Source organism: Carassius gibelio, chromosome B23 (assembly GCF_023724105.1).
Source record: "Carassius gibelio isolate Cgi1373 ecotype wild population from Czech Republic chromosome B23, carGib1.2-hapl.c, whole genome shotgun sequence".
Lineage (NCBI taxonomy): Eukaryota > Metazoa > Chordata > Actinopteri > Cypriniformes > Cyprinidae > Carassius > Carassius gibelio.
Window position 1 is genome coordinate 26,896,714 of NC_068418.1, and position 18,145 is coordinate 26,914,858.

Genomic DNA, 18,145 nt, shown 5'->3' on the forward strand with positions numbered 1-18,145 from the left:
CCACAGGAAACAGATGATTCTTCTGCACAATCTGACTTTGCTGCAGCCTGGAATTGAACTACTGGTTTTGTCTGGTCAGAGGAGAACTGACCCCCAACTGAGCCTGTTTTCTCCCAAGGTTTTTTTCTCCATTCTGTGACCGATGGAGTTTTGGTTCCTTGTCGCTGTCGCCTCTGGCTTGCTTAGTTGGGGTCACTTCATCTACAGCGATATCGTTGACTTGATTGCAGATAAATGCACAGACACTATTTAAACTGAACAGAGATGACATTATAACCATTCCCTTGATCTCACAATGGTATTAGTTATAAATCTGTTTTTATAGGATGGAATCACTAACTATTTTTCAATACGATCTTCACAAGTCTGTAATAAAAAAAAATCAATAAATAAATACTTCTCATTCATTTGCATATTGTTTTATCTTTTCAGACCCTTTCATTGACACACACAGAAATCGTACATGTTTTTACCCTCACTTCAGACACTATTTAACTGAACAGAGATGACATCACTGAATTCAATGATGAACTGCCTTTAACTAACATTTTGCATTATTGACACACTGTTTTCCTAATGAATGTTGTTCAGTTGCTTTGACGCAATGTATTTTGTTTAAAGCGCTATATAAATAAAGGTGACTTGACTTGACCAGAGCATATTACAGTGTCTGACATCATGCTTGCAAGTTCACACACCTCTCTAATGTTATTTTTAGTGATCTCCGACTGGTGAAGTCGAACATCATTAGCGCCAGCATGAATAACAATTTTACTGTATTTACGTTTAGCATTAGCCAGCACTTTTAAATTTGCCAAGATGTCAGGCTCTCTGGCTCCCGGTAAACATTTGACTATGGTCGCTGGAGTCTCTATATTCACGTTCCGTACAATAGAATCACCAATAACTAGAGCACTTTCATCAGGTTTCTCAGTGTGTGCATCACTGAGTGGGGAGAACCTGTTTAATGTTTTGATCGGAACAGAAGAGTGGTGTTTTGACCCACGACTACGCTGCCTCACCGTCACCCAGTTGCCCTGCTGCAGGGGCTCTGCTGGAACCGGACAATGTACAGGAATCCCTGAGCTAGACGCATCCAAAGCCGTATCTAGAGCCCTAACATTCTTACTGTCCTCAATTAAAGTTTGGATGCGTGTCTCTAATTCTGAAATCTTCTGTCAGCCTAACTATTTCCCTGCATTTATCACATGTGAATCCCTCATCTGCGACAGAGATAGATAAACTGTACATGTGACAAGAGGTGCAAATAACAATAGCAGGAGAATCCATTACTCACCGTGCTTGATGAAATATTCTTACTGCGGTTGTTTGATGAACTTGTGAAAAACTGGAGCGAGAGAGAAGAGAGGACAAAAGAAAACAACGATAGGTTCGCACTCGTTAACGTGTAAATTACAGTAGCTTACAAATGTATACACATCTAAGTACATACCAGCATTTCAATGTTCATAGTTAGAATTACTTTCATTAATTGGGGGCCTATAAGGAACCCTTAACTGAACTGATATTTTCCTCCTGGTCAGCAGGTGGCGTCTCTCACCAGACTCTGAACACTACCACTCATTATGCCTGATGCATCACACCTGTATCTTGCCCTATTTAAGTGTGTTTGTGCCATGCCTTATTGTTCAGTCTTGAGCCTATGTTATCTGTTGCAAGCTAAGTCTGTTAAAGTTTGAGTTTAAGTCTTTGGACCCTTGTGTCTATTTTTTGTACTGTTTTTTTGGAAGCACGGCTTCTCTTGTTTTGTTGCACCTTTTATTAGTAAAGTTTGTCTTTTGTTGAAGACCCACGACTCCTGGCCTTTGATCATCCTTGCTCTTGGAATCATTTAGTGGGGAGTTAGATCAATCCATTAACTAAATGACTTTTGGACCCAACAGACCCGGGTTCAATCCCCACCTAGAACAGCCCCGTTACAGGGCCTCATATTGTCAAATATGTACATAGAGGAGAAAAGTTAGGGAACCACTGCAATTTTGCTTTGAAAAACGCAAGATGATTTAATGGAATTTACTAAAAAAATGCAGTCTTTTTTTTATTTTAACTCTTTGACTTTTGACTTGAGCACTACGTTTCTGGAATACCTGAGCGTTAAACTGAATGGAGGTGGTCTGAGTATGGTTCACTTTTGGGTTCTTTTAGGGGGGGTTGAGTTCACTTTTTTGTTCACATATGCGAGCTGAACCGCTCTGAGAGCATTTGCAGGGTTCAAACAAACTAGGCGTGAAACCACTCATAGATCCTCATCACCGCTGCTTGCTTAACTTCCCATACATTACAATATATTTCAGAAACATGTAAGTTTTAATTATTTTTGAGTGTTTCTAAGGCTTTTTTTTTTCCTGCCAGCATTGTGTTTATTTGACGGTCCTGTAGTTTGCCACAATATAGAAGTATCTAATCACTGCTTTAATCACATTTTAACCTTCACCATTTCATTTAAATGCTCCTGCTGATGTTCAAACATATTGCAAATTTTCCATTAAGTCACTCAATGAATATTTGTTACCATTATATAAAATCATTCATCCATTTATGTTATATGTATTCATTATAGATGATTTTATACAGGAACATCACACACTTTGTCATCAAGTCAGAAATTTTTAATGCCAAGTGAGAGGCTGATAACACAGTAAAGAAGGAAATTAACAAGACACAGTTGAACAACATTATCAGTAACTACAGAAACCACGATGGCCAAGGAAACTAAAAGGAAACACCGGAAACAATGAGATTAAAACTAAAAGGCCATAAAAATGAAACTGAATTTAGAACCGAACGTGACGTACATAACAGCATCTTAAATATTATCCATCACAACATCCTTTTAATAACTCTAGGAAATAAGCTAAACCAGAGAATAAAATACAAAAGTTAACTTTTTTTTTTTAAATGAAGTTGCATGATTTATAGTTATATATCATTATATTTGCAGTCATTGTAGATGAAGTTTTCAGAACATGTCAGTTCCAGTAAAGTAAATGTAAGTACTAAATAACATACAATAAAAATAATTAATCAAAAAAAAAAAAAAAACAGTTAATGTAAGTAATGAGTCATGAAGCTGAATCAAATAATTGATCTTAAATAAGTGAAAATATGATAAAAGTTAAAACAGACAAACACACACAGTGGGTAGATTATTATATTATATTACATTGTATACATATTTAGTCTGTTGCTGATTACTAATTACATAAAGAAAACTTTTTTTTACACATCTTATTAATGATTCTGAGTACTTTTTGATTACATGAATAATTTACTGACATTGTGTGAACATGTGATCCATAAGAAAGTAACCTGATTATTGGCTTTTTAAAATGTAGTGTAATCTAATTACATGTAATGAATATTTGTAATCTGGATCAGATGTAATCAGTTACTCTCCAGCACTCAGTTGATGCAGATGAAGTTGTATCTATCAGTTTCAGGACGGCTGATCCAGCGATTATCGCATGTCCTAATGACTCCAGATCTGGCTGTCTTATCACAGTCGCCCAGTCCATTGTCATAATCAGGAGCCCACTGATTGTAGCACATGGTGTAACCGTTGACCCAGAACCATAATCTCAGTTTACAGGCGTGACGCAGACCCAGCCACACGTGATCAGAGAGAGCGCTCAAGATCACATTCATCACCCGCTTCTGCATCTGCTCCGAATCCACCGACACCAGGTCCATGCTCATATTTCTGCAGTATCTCAGAGCTTCAGTCCACGTCTTATTCTCTCGGATCAGAACCAGTTTATCTGGAAACACAAACAGTTCAACAAGAAAATCAAGATACAGAACATGAAGCATTTAAATACAGGACCCAGTGCTGTTTTAGTGCTGTTTAAGATTTTAAAAGTAAACAATAAAAGCTTATATTCTAGTTGGAAACTGTCAGCATCCTAGCTGCTGCATTTTGGACTCCCTGCAAATGTAACAACGCTTTCTGGCTGACTCCTGTGTAAAGATAATTAAATTAATCAAGCATTGAAACAATAAAGGTATGAATGACTTTGTCAAGGTCTTTAACAGAAAGAAATATAATGACTTTAGCCAGGAGTCTCAAGTGAAAAAACCTGGATTTAACAACAGCATTGATTTGTGTATTAAATTTAAAACTTTGTCAAATAAAAAACCTTAACCACCATTATAGCCATAACACTCGGACTAATAGGACTAAAGTATGGGATTAGAATCCCGCCAAATGTACTGCAGTCACAGATTGAAAAATAAGAATAATAAAATATTTAAAAACGTGTGTAAAAAAAAAAATAACGCACTAAACCAAAAAACAAATGCAATTTAAAAAAAAATAACAAACAGCGCAGTAATGGATCGAATAATAATAAGCATGAATCAAAAATGTAAAGACATTTAAAATTATATCGCACAAAACTGAAACATGAATTAATAATTTTCCAAATGAAAAACAAAATCAGGTTTCCTGCTCACATGTTATTTTTTTGTGTGCTTGTGGTCTTTTCCCCTTTGTTCTTGTCTCCACGTTCTGCAATTCTAAAAGTTGTAGTTAGAGTTTCATATAAAACAGGGCTGGCTTCAGCATCACCATTGGCCCACAAGTCCAAGGGGGAGTTAACATCACTCCAATGCGACTCATGGCTACTGTGGCAGTTGTGTGAAGATCCCGGGTAATAAGCCATAAATATTTTGTTAGTGGGTGACAGAAACATTTCCTTTGTGTGTTATGATATTTTCTGCAAGCTCTATGTACTCAGAGTAGGCCGATATCTAGCCTGTTAACACGTGTCTTGTTAGTTTGGTTTAGTGAGCAATACTTTATATTTTAGGCAGTAGGGCTGCACGACAAATCACACGTGATATTTAATTTATCTTGTCAGTAAAGCCAGTTCTGTGGTAAATTTCCATCACCTGCGCGCTTTTACATGGGGCAGTATTAGCATTCAACTTGAAGAAACACTGCACAGAATGATCACTGTATGACATCAAAGTACAGCGCAAGCGATAAGAAAGCACATGGATCCAATGTTTTCGAATCGCCCTTGCAGTACTCTGATGTCATACATTGATCAATCTGTGCAGCTGCTTCAAGTCGAGCGCACCTAATGCTGCTCCATTTGAAAGTGCGCAGGAGATGGAGATTTAGAAACTGATTACAAAACCGGCTTTACTGACAAGATGCGCATTAAATAAGCTTGTTTGAGATGAGCAAAATCTGTGCAGAACCGATCACTGGTGATCATCGCGAGATGCATGCCGGTTAGAAAAGTGTCAGAGTTACGTCCGCCTTGCTCTGATGTCATGCTGACGTGTGAAAAAAAACTCTGGCGAGTGTCGGATTGAGCAGTCTAGCGCAGTTGCTCTCCACCGACTGTGCTGATCAAAAGCATGATGGGAAGCGGCTGACTGACGACACAGCTTCATGCTCATTGGCTGAGAATGTCAACCGCTAAAAAAAAAAAATTATTTATTCTAAGAATTAGATTACCCATTTGTTTATTTATATTTACATTTGAACTAAACAAAAACAAAACACGCATAGTGAAGTTAAGAATTAGGACATGCGTTAATTTTATTTTTCTCTTAATTAGAATTATTCTTTGTCGTAATTTTCAATTTATTCTGTTGTATGTTTGTTTGAATTAATAAATCAATCCATAAAAAATATACATGCACACAAACATATCTAAATGGACTGTTTAGCCATTATGCCTAATCTTTGTGTAGTTTCATGAGAAGTGTCAGGGTGTGGCTTAAAACAAGGGAAGAAATTCTGAAGAATGTTTCTACAAAAACAGCTTTGACTTGCATAGTATGGAAAAATACTATGGACATGAAATTGTGGCAGAAACCTGCTTGTTTGCAAACATTCTTCTAAATTTCCTCCTTTGTGTTCAGCAGAACAAAGGAATTGATGCACATGATGATAAAACAGTGGTATTTCGATTACATCCACTTCTTCTCCTCCACGCTGCTTATCCATCATCACAATAGAGGCTGGCATTGATTGTAAACAAAATCACTATTAATCACGGGATTGGGACAGGACAGGAAAAAATGTTGGCGGAGCCACAGGACCTGGAATCGTAATAACACTTTGATCCCCAACTTTATATACAAATATAGCCTACCTTTTAAATAAATAAATTATAAACTGTGGGCTTATTTTAATTTTGAACTCAATTGTACTTGCTCTGTGTCTTTATGCTCTCCTCCTGTTTGCTTTGGTATGGCTGGTAAAGGACAGATTGTTAATGGATGGTCTATGTGCTAATACAGTAGCCTACATAGGGCAGTACATCCAAAAGCCCACCTATCATTCATAGACCTCAAATTTAGCTTTTCATCTAAAAGATGTATGTAGTAATACATGGCCGCTCAATCTAATGTTAACCTACAGAAATGTGCACTATTGAAGTGTGTGTGGAAGTTGAACAGCAGCGCGCTCACAGCAGGACAGATGGAGGCAAGGTGCTCTTACTTGCTCTTAAAATACTCATTTTTGGTCATACAGATATGAGAATACAAGAAAATCCCACACACTATCAATTGCAAAATAAAAAAATAAAAAAATACTTTAATAGCAACGATTCGATCGTATGATCTTCATCAGGCATCAACATTGTATTCAAACTCCATTGTATTTAAAACAACATGAAAAATCACAGCGAAGATGTCATGTTTCATGGGTCAGTGCGCTCATCTTGTGTCTCTGTCTGATTGTGTGCGTCTGTTAACTAGCAGCAGCCGTGTTAATGAGCACCAGCTGCAACTCATTTGCGATGCCTTTAAGTTTGGCTGGCATTCCTGTTCGTGTTGTTGGTTCATTGATTCTCGTCTGTCTTTCTTGTGTAGTTGTGCTCCTGTCCCTCCAGTTGGTATTTGCTGGACCTTATTCCTCACTTGCCTAGGATTCCTGTGTGGGTTTGAGTTACTGCTGCTTGAGTGGTCTGGATGTGATTCATCTGGGGTTATGCCATCGTCTTCCTACTTCTCATTGCTGACTGTCTCAGCTACAAATAAACCATTTTTACCTCGCACTTGGATCTTGTGACTCCATCATTGTGATAGAAGAATTACCAATATCCAATCAAGATTAGTAATTGAATAATCGTTAACACCACACCACATTAACTCCACAATTAAATCCATCGTAAATGTAAAATATATATATAATAAATAATATAAAATAATATTATTAATGACATCATATATGTAATAATAATATTTCATAGCATCACATTAAATGATGCTTCATCATTCATACCCATAGGTGATAAAGTCTGTAGGGTAAAAATCCAGAACAATTCGCATCTCTGTAAGAACAATTAAATATCTCCGCCTCTAGGTGGCCCACTCACTTTCTAAATCCCACAGATCATACGGATAAAAGTAATAAACCTTTCTAATCCACATACGTTTATTTGTGTGCACTCAGAATAACAACGAAACATTGTGCTTCTGTAAAATAATTAAAGAAAACAAGATGCAGTTCATGTGTGCTTGAGCAAGAAACTCTGTGTAGGAAAAATAAATCTAGAGTGCCACTCTCAGAGTGCAATGTTTACGCCCAAATGGAAAATAAAATAAAATAGAAAACTTGTGTTAGCATGGATGATTTACATTACGTGTGTGAAACGCACAATGTGCATTGTTTAAGATGGTTTTTAGTTCAATAAAATAAAAATAAAAAACTACATTTTTACATTTTAAAGTAGGCATGCTGTCATCTGTGCTGTATTTTTTCACTGTAACTGAAAAAAATAAAATAAAATACAACATGGGAGTGGGAGAGAACATGAGTCATTCCAGGAAACGGGACGGGATTTTCCCCCAGTTTTTTTCGTGGGATTGGAACTGGACGGGACGGGAGAGATTTGAAAAATCCACTCCCGTGTCACCGTCACCATCTACTTCACAAACTTGCCACAGCAGCCACGAGTCGCATTTGAGTCACGTCAACTCCCCCTTGGACTGATTGGATAGGGAGCAGCTGTCAATCAAGAACTTGTGGGCCAATGGTGACGCTGAAGCCAGCCCTGATTTACATGAAACTCTAACTGCAACTTTTAGAAACCCAAGTGCAGAACGTGGAAACAAGAGCACAGGGGAAAAGACCACAAGCACACAAAAAAATAACATGTGAGCAGGAAACCTGATTTTGTTTGAGATTTGGAAAATGTTTAATTCATGTTTCAGTTTTGTGCAATATAATTTTAAATGTATTTACATTTTTGATTCACGCTTATTATTTTTCGATCCATGACTGCATTGTTTTTGTGCATTATTATTTTACATGTGTTTTTAAATATTTGATCTAATCTTATTATTTTTCGATCTGTGGCTGTAATACATTTGGCGGGATTCTAATCCCATAATAAAGGCCTGTTTATAATATTAGTAATAATATCTTGATGGCAGGCTGCAGGCTTCAAATTTTCAAAGTTCTCCACCAAGGTTGTAAAAGAAACAGCCTCGAGCTGATAAAAAACAGAGGAGCATGTAGATGGGTATAAAAGGAGCATCTCAATCATTGTAAGCAAAGCTGGATCATGGATTATCACTGAGAGAAGTCTCAAACAAATAAAAAAAATCACGTCTCAATCATTGATCTATAATAAAGAACTGGATTGCTCATGACATCATGAAAGTGAAGCCGCCATGCCGCCATATTGGTAATCCCAAGTATACGTAAATGTTCTACTGAATTAATAGGAAATTGTATGATTTTAATGAGAAAACATCACCTAACAAGTATATCTGTATATTCTTGCAATGCAAACACCCTAGGCATGTAAACGGTAATTTTTTTTTTAATGTCGGGAATTTCCCCTACTTATTAAAAAGCTACGTTCATTAATGTTACAGTAGTGGACATCATGAACATGATAAACATCAGACAGACATGAACTCAACATATAAAACAAATGATTAAGTGCTCATTCTGAAATATGAAGAAAGATTTATGCTTTGTATACACAAATACTTTTATACGTAAAGTTATTCATTGTTTATATATTTTAGTTATAGTGTTTTTATTTGTACAGTAGCCAACTACAATATTGCAACAATAATTTTATTAACAGCATTTCATTTCTATTTCATTTCGACTTTTATTTTTACATTTTAATTTGAATTGTAATTAAAAAAAAGAATAAATATGTGACATTTTCATTAGCTGTAGTTTATATATATGTGTTACTCCATGTGCGTCTCTCTTTGCATGTGCATTTATGTTAATTTTAAAGGAAAATACTGTTTCAGTACTTCATAAATTAACTTTTATAGTAATTCAGTGTGTTTTGACTATTTGTGATTTTTTTTTTTAGCAATTTCTGAGTGCAAATTGATTCTACACCAATTATTTTCAATGTATAAGTGACTATTTCTGTAAATATGGATTTAATTTTAGATGCCTTCATGATCTAAGTTTTGTTTAAAGTGGTGGGACAGAAACCCCTGAGGTTTCATTAACAATATCTTCATGTGTTTCAGAGGTGAACCAAAATCTTATGAGTTGAGATAATTACAAAATTTTCATTTTTGGTTGAATTAACCAGGAACACACTTGGAAAGTTTTGGGTTAAAGTTATAGCGCGCTCGTTGAACTTCTGTAATGATGAGAGAGTTTCTGTAGTTTAACAAGTAGATGTTCAGCAGCTCAGATGATTGATCTACTCACCATCATAACACACAAAGAGATGCTGAACTGAACATGGCTCATCTGTCCATCCTCCTTCACTGACACCAGTTGATGCGCAGATTCTGTAATTTGTAGCTATTTCATTGGGTTCACCAATCTTCCAGAGATTGAATATGAAGTTGCTGTTGTCTGACCAATACCAGGATCTGTACAGACCAATCCAGGCTTGATTAGGTGAAGTTAGGTTCTGGTTTATGATTTTCTTTATCTGATTATTCTCCGTCTCATTCCTCACACTGGCCAGATCTGTGTGTTTCTGTCTGCAGTGTTTCTGAGCATCAAACCAGTTCTTTTGCTCCTGTACAGGGACGAATCCTTTACTGCTGCCTTTAAAAGAGAAAAACATTCCTCTGATATTGGTTTAGAGAATTAAATACATGTTCTTTCTCCTCTTATTTACCAACAACAAAAAGACCAATCTAATTGTGGTTCATTATTCAGAATTGAGAGTGTTTCATGATGAAAATTATCTCTTCATGATGAAAATTAAGTCTTTTAGGACATGTCTGTGTTTTAATCACATAACCAAGTTACCTTTCTTTCTGTAGCATTTAAAATACAAATAAAAAAGTTTCAGTGTTGCAAAGTTTATCAATTATTCCGAAACCAATTCAGCTATAAGCAGCTTTAAAGAAGAAAATAGTGTCAGTTTAGTTAATTAATAGTGGAAAGTTCATCAGATATGAAACATACAGCTGATCTCACCATTATAGCAGATGAAATGTGTTTGGGTAATACAGCTCATATCATGCCATTGTCCATCACTGTTCATAAAAACACAGTCTCCATCTCCATTTGGTTGTGTTGGATCCCACTTCCTAAACTGAGACTCATCTCCTCTGTAATTCAGAGACCAATCCCATGCGTCCTGCAGCCCAATCCAGACACGGTCAGCACTGTTCTCTCTCTGTAGGAACTGATTTGTGTCATTCTGTTCATTCATGTCATTGATAGACACCAGATCTGTGTATTTCTCTCTGCAGTATCTCTGAGCTTCAGTCCAGTTCTTCTTCTGATTCACAAAGTGATACTGACGCGGAGACAAACTGACCACGACTGAGGAGAGACACATTCACACAGATATCACTCATTATATCCACACTGTATTTCAAGAGCTCAGAGTTTCAGTATGTGTTTGATAAAGTGCTCTGAATGGTGCTTTTGTACGTTCAGTGTTTCTACAGGATTTGGTGAGACTGTGGAGCTCTAGAGGAAGAACACTGAGTGCACTTTAAAGATGAACACATGAATGTGCTGCATTTCCAGAGATTTGATTTTCAGTGACCAAACTGAATTCTTTGGATCAACTTGAACTTGAAAGTTGACTCAGATCTCTTTTAGTTGTGACAGCACTAACAATTCAATTTCAATTTAGGTGTGCTTTATTGGCATGTCAAAAACTGTACAGTTGAATTGCCAAAGCAGTTACAGATGGGCTGCTTAAAAATAGTGCACATATGTATTAAGAAAGAAAAAAGAACAATAGTAATATTAAAAATAATAATAATAATAATGAAAAATATATAAATAATTAAACGTTGAGCAATATGAATAAGTGTATGTATAAGTTAGAAATAAAATAAAATAAGATAAAGTATTAGATTTATGGGGGCAAAATATATCTAACTAATATAATAGAGTAATATGGCATAACATAATCTACATGTACTGGAAACATCAGATCATGGCAGATTGAGTGTTTTTTCTTCTATAGTGGAAGTTGAATAGTTTTAGAATGGACAATTGAAATGTACTATCATTTCATTTAATGTCTCATCAGGTCCATCTGCTTTTCTGAATTGGAGGTTTTTGATTTTTTCTTTAAGTCCTTTATCAGTTATTGGGAAAGCTAATGGGTTTTGGTTATCTGTGATTGCTAATTATAGTTTTTCAAATTGGTTGATTGTCCGATTTTGTTTACAGTTTGTGTCTGTTTGTGCTTTATTGTACTTTTTTGTACTTCATTTCCGCCATATTGGTAATCCCAAGTATACGTAAATGTTCTACTGAATTAATAGGAAATTGTATGATTTTAATGAGAAAACATCACCTAACAAGTATATCTGTATATTCTTGCAATGCAAACACCCTAGGCATGTAAACGGTAATTTTTTTTTTAATGTCGGGAATTTCCCCTACTTATTAAAAAGCTACGTTCATTAATGTTACAGTAGTGGACATCATGAACATGATAAACATCAGACAGACATGAACTCAACATATAAAACAAATGATTAAGTGCTCATTCTGGAATATGAAGAAAGATTTATGCTTTGTATACACAAATACTTTTATACGTAAAGTTATTCATTGTTTATATATTTTAGTTATAGTGTTTTTATTTGTACAGTAGCCAACTACAATATTGCAACAATAATTTTATTAACAGCATTTCATTTCTATTTCATTTCGACTTTTATTTTTACATTTTAATTTGAATTGTAATTAAAAAAAAGAATAAATATGTGACATTTTCATTAGCTGTAGTTTATATATATGTGTTACTCCATGTGCGTCTCTCTTTGCATGTGCATTTATGTTAATTTTAAAGGAAAATACTGTTTCAGTACTTCATAAATTAACTTTTATAGTAATTCAGTGTGTTTTGACTATTTGTGATTTTTTTTTTAGCAATTTCTGAGTGCAAATTGATTCTACACCAATTATTTTCAATGTATAAGTGACTATTTCTGTAAATATGGATTTAATTTTAGATGCCTTCATGATCTAAGTTTTGTTTAAAGTGGTGGGACAGAAACCCCTGAGGTTTCATTAACAATATCTTCATGTGTTTCAGAGGTGAACCAAAATCTTATGAGTTGAGATAATTACAAAATTTTCATTTTTGGTTGAATTAACCAGGAACACACTTGGAAAGTTTTGGGTTAAAGTTATAGCGCGCTCGTTGAACTTCTGTAATGATGAGAGAGTTTCTGTAGTTTGACAAGTAGATGTTCAGCAGCTCAGATGATTGATCTACTCACCATCATAACACACAAAGAGATGCTGAACTGAACAACGCTCGTCTGTCCATCCTCCTTCACTGACACCAGTTGATGCGCAGATTCTGTAATTTGTAGCTCTTTCATTGGGTTCACCACTCTTCCAGAGATTGAATATGAAGTTGCTGTTGTCTGACCAATACCAGGATCTGTACAGACCGATCCAGGCTTGATTAGGTGAAGTTAGGTTCTGGTTTATGATGTTCTTTATCTGATTATTCTCCGTCTCATTCCTCACACTGGCCAGATCTGTGTGTTTCTCTCTGCAGTGTTTCTGAGCATCAAACCAGTTCTTTTGCTCCTGTACAGGGACGAATCCTTTACTGCTGCCTTTAAAAGAGAAAAACATTCCTCTGATATTGGTTTAGAGAATTAAATACATGTTCTTTCTCCTCTTATTTACCAACAACAAAAAGACCAATCTAATTGTGGTTCATTATTCAGAATTGAGAGTGTTTCATGATGAAAATCATCTCTTCATGATGAAAATTAAGTCTTTTAGGACATGTCTGTGTTTTAATCACATAACCAAGTTACCTTTCTTTCTGTAGCATTTAAAATACAAATAAAAAAGTTTCAGTGTTGCAAAGTTTATCAATTATTCCGAAACCAATTCAGCTATAAGCAGCTTTAAAGAAGAAAATAGTGTCAGTTTAGTTAATTAATAGTGGAAAGTTCATCAGATATGAAACATACAGCTGATCTCACCATTATAGCAGATGAAATGTGTTTGGGTAATACAGCTCATATCATGCCATTGTCCATCACTGTTCATAAAAACACAGTCTCCATCTCCATTTGGTTGTGTTGGATCCCACTTCCTAAACTGAGACTCATCTCCTCTGTAGAAGTCAGAGTTATTCAGAGACCAATCCCATGCGTCCTGCAGCCCAATCCAGACACGGTCAGCACTGTTCTCTCTCTGTAGGAGCTGATTTGTGTCATTCTGTTCATTCATGTCATTGATAGACACCAGATCTGTGTATTTCTCTCTGCAGTATCTCTGAGCTTCAGTCCAGTTCTTCTTCTGATTCACAAAGTGATACTGACGCGGAGACGAACTGACCACGACTGAGGAGAGACACATTCACACAGATCTCACTCATTATATCCACACTGTATTTCAAGAGCTCAGAGTTTCAGTATGTGTTTGATAAAGTGCTCTGAATGGTGCTTTTGTACGTTCAGTGTTTCTACAGGATTTGGTGAGACTGTGGAGCTCTAGAGGAAGAACACTGAGTGCACTTTAAAGATGAACACATGAATGTGCTGCATTTCCAGAGATTTGATTTTCAGTGACCAAACTGAATTCTTTGGATCAACTTGAACTTGAAAGTTGACTCAGATCTCTTTTAGTTGTGACAGCACTAACAATTCAATTTCAATTTAGGTGTGCTTTATTGGCATGTCAAAAACTGTACAGTTGAATTGCCAAAGCAGTTACAGATGGGCTGCTTAAAAATAGTGCACATATGTATTAAGAAAGAAAAAAGAACAATAGTAATAGTAAAAATAATAATAATAATAATGAAAAATATATAAATAATTAAACGTAGAGCAATATGAATAAGTGTATGTATAAGTTAGAAATAAAATAAAATAAGATAAAGTATTAGATTTACGGGGGCAAAATATATCTAACTAATATAATAGAGTAATATGGCATAACATAATCTACATGTACTGGAAACATCAGATCATGGCAGATTGAGTGTTTTTTCTTCTATAGTGGAAGTTGAATAGTTTTAGAATGGACAATTGAAATGTACTATCATTTCATTTAATGTCTCATCAGGTCCATCGGCTTTTCTGAATTGGAGGTTTTTGATTTTTTTCTTTAAGTCCTTTATCAGTTATTGGGAAAGCTAATGGGTTTTGGTTATCTGTGATTGCTAATTATAGTTTTTCAAATTGGTTGATTGTCCGATTTTGTTTACAGTTTGTGTCTGTTTGTACTTTATTAAGCAATGTTTATAAATGACATTCCCATATTTCTCCATATTTTATTACAAATTCTTCATGATTTTTTTTTTTTTTTTTCAGATTGTTCCAATTAATCCAAAATTGGTTTGTGTTCACTGTCTTCACAATCATTGTGAGTTGTTTTTGGGTTTATTGTGCTTTTTTGGTTCTGACTGAGTGTATGTTTGTATAGTTCTAGTGTTTCACATTAAAGAAGGCGGATCTCTGCATTATTTGGTTTTATGTGTGTCTGATTTGAAAATATTCTCAGTTTTTTGCAAATAGTTTGGCAGTACTGGTCAAAACCATTTTTGTTATTTTGTGGTATTTGAGTTTTAACATTGTTTATTTTCAGTTTGGATTGTTTTGCTGATTTTTCAACACTATCTACACTCCCAGGTGGATAGTAATTGTTTCAATGTGATGTATGGAGAAGACGTTCTAGGTTTAAACCATGTCAGTTTAATCTGCATTAGCCCCGCCCTTTAACCCCAACATTACATTTAGACTTAAGGGGTGGCAATAGGTGACTCATTTATCATGTATCATGACATCTTCTTTTTTTTCTATTCTACAAAATAACTTCAGTGACCTTGTATATAACCCACCATTACAAAACAAATGTGTATCACTGCACATTATAACACAACTGCATTTTTTTTAAAGGTTTTAGAACATAGTCAAACTCTCATTTAACATAACACTGTCCTCTGAACTGTGGCTTAGTTTAACTTAAGGAAAAATAATTAATATAACTATTCCTCAATAAACCTTCTTGGTTTTGAGATTTCTCTTCCACTGGCAGTTCTCAAAGGTAAACTTGAGAGCTCAGTGGGACCGACATCTCTTTTCGATGTTTGAGTTTCCATTTCCTGCTTTTCCTCTGTGTTGCCACAACCCTTATGTTCAGTCAGATTTGGGTTTTCTGTGTCCTTCCTTGGTGTGTCACTTTGTTCTTTTGATTTCATTAAAAACTTTGTGTTCCTTATGTACACCTTTGCCTTAGGTGTCTGAACGACATAAGATCTTGGCTGCTCAGAAAGTCCAGTAACTTCAGCTGGATTCCATGTGCCCTCATGCCATATTCTTATATTGTCGCCAGCCTGGAGTTTCTGAAGAGGTTTGGACCTTTGATCAAAATATTCCTTCTGTTTCTTTTGCCTGTTTTCTAACACCTGCTGTACTGGGTTAGTTACCATACTAGGCTTCAGCAACTCTGAAGTCTTGTTCTTAGTCTTCGACCCATCAACAATTGGGCTGGAGATGCTCCAATATCCTCCATGGCTGTGCTTCTCAAGTTTAGCAGAGACAGGTAAGGATCTTTTCCATCAGCCTTGGCCTTCTTAAGCATATTTTTAGTGAAGTGACATTCAGCCAAGTATGGTGACCCATACTCAGTGGGCAGTGGGCAGCCATTTATGCTGCGGCGCCCGGGGAGCAGTTGGGGGTTCGATGCCTAGCTCAAGGGCACCTAAGTCGTGGTATTGAAGGTGGAGAGAGAACTGTACATGCACTCCCCCCACCCACAATTCCGTCCGGCCCGAGACTAGAACCCACAACCCTTAGATTGGGAGTCCAACCCTCTAACCATTAGGCCACGACTTCCCGACTTTCCTTAACAGTCTGTACTCCTCTTTCCGCCATTCCATTCGTCTGTACATGATGGGGGCTTGAGGTTTTGTGCAAGAATTCCCACTCTTTCACAAAAACTTGAAATTCATGTGAGCTAAACTGTGGCCCATCGTCTAAAATTACTGTTTCAGGAATTCCATGTCTGGCGAATTATGACTTCAGATGGGTGACGACTGTTGTGCTTATTGTATCTGTTCTCACCCACTCGACTTCAATGAACTTGGAGTGATAATCCACTTAGAGTAGATACTCCTGTTGGTCAAAGGTAAACAAGTCAACACCTATTTTCTGCCAGGGTCTTTCAGGAACACTGTGTGGATGTAATGGCTCTTTGGTTTGGTGTTTCTGGTATGTGCTGCACACATCACAGTCGTTTACCATCTCTGTTATGCTTTGTGACATTCCAGGCCAAAAGAGCAAATCTCTCGCTCTCCGTCTGCAGCTTTCTATGGCTAGATGGCTTTCATGAATTCGCTTTATCATATCTGCTCTCATTGATGCTGGAACTATGAGCCGTTCTCCTTTGAACAAAACTCTATCCACAACTGAGATTTCCTCAATGAAGTTCCAATATCCTTGTATTTCTTTTGCTGCTTGGCTCCTCATTTTCAGGTCATCCATTTAGCACTGTCTCTGTGAGTCAGAATCACATCCTTTTTAGTTTCCTTTTTGAATTCATCTAGTTTCTCATTTGACACAGGTAGGTTTGACATTACCATATGCACCTGAGCTTCTATTTTCTTTATCAGGAGAGTCAGTCTCAGTTAAGTATGCTCTGGATAATGCATCCGCTATATACATCTCCTTACCTGGCTTGTCCTGTACTTGATATTTTTGTAATCTCATCAACAGTCTCTGTATTCTAGCTGGAGCACTGCTCAACGGCTTTTTCATCATTGCTTCCAGCTGTTTGTGGTCAGATTATACGTCTATACAGCACCCAGTCCACTTTTAGATGCATCGACTGAAAGTGATACTGGCAGACTGACATCATAGTATCTGAGCAAGGGGGTCTCAGTGAGCATTGTTTTCATTTTGTTGAATGCGGGTTCCTCCTCCCACTGCCAGGCAACTTCATCTCTGACAAGTACACGCAAAGGCTTAGTGTGTTGTGACATTTTTGGAATGAACTTTGCAAGGTAAGTGACCATGCCTAGAGATCTCTCCGCATCCTTTTTGAATTCTGAAGTCAGCATTTTTCTGACAGCTTCTATTTTGGTCTCATCTGGTTTAACGCCATCCTTTGCGAAGATGTGACCGAGATATTTGATTTCCTCTAGGCCTATCTTGCATTTCTCCTTATTCAGCTTGAAGTTTTTGACCCATGCTCTCTCTAGCACTTGCCTCAGTCTGTAATCATGCTGTGCTTTTGTTTCTCCCCAGATAAAAAGATCGTCAATGTATGTCTCTGCACCTTCAATTCCATCAAAAAGTTGTTGCACCGTCTTGTGGAAAACTTCTGGAACTGAGTTGACCCCAAAAAAGAAAGAATCTGAAGGAAGGAACTCGGAGGAATCTGAAGCGGCCAAAAGAAGTGTTGCATGTACAAAGGCGAGAGCTGGCCTCATCAAATTTGAGTTGCCAAAACCAGAACTAGCATCCAACACTGTAAAGTATTTTGCTTTTGAGAGTCTGCTTGTTATTTCTTGTACCATTGGTAAATGGAAGCTTTAGCCTAAGTTCTGCCAGGAAACCTCAATCACTTCGTCACTAATTACCTTCTTCATTATCCAATCAAGTCTTTATACTCCTGTATAAAAGATCGTACTTACACATGTTTGAGTTCGCAGATGCCGCGATGTCCCTGCCCATATTGCAAAAATTAATTACTTCCATCTGCTATGGC

The 18,145-nt window shown here is 36.5% G+C and overlaps 2 protein-coding genes across 3 annotated transcripts in view; both read right to left on the reverse strand.

Moving 5' to 3' along the window:
* The window catches only part of LOC128011426 (macrophage mannose receptor 1-like), a 95,475-nt gene that overhangs the window by 32,455 nt on the left and 44,875 nt on the right, over positions 1-18,145 (reverse strand). The window lies entirely within an intron of this gene.
* Positions 3,185-18,145, reverse strand: part of LOC128011424 (macrophage mannose receptor 1-like) — a 139,212-nt gene continuing 124,251 nt past the window's right edge. The window contains exon 5 of the mRNA XM_052593791.1: positions 3,185-3,779. Within this exon, the coding sequence (XP_052449751.1) occupies positions 3,424-3,779 (356 nt within the window). The 3' untranslated portion in view covers positions 3,185-3,423. The remainder of the gene's footprint in view (positions 3,780-18,145) is intronic.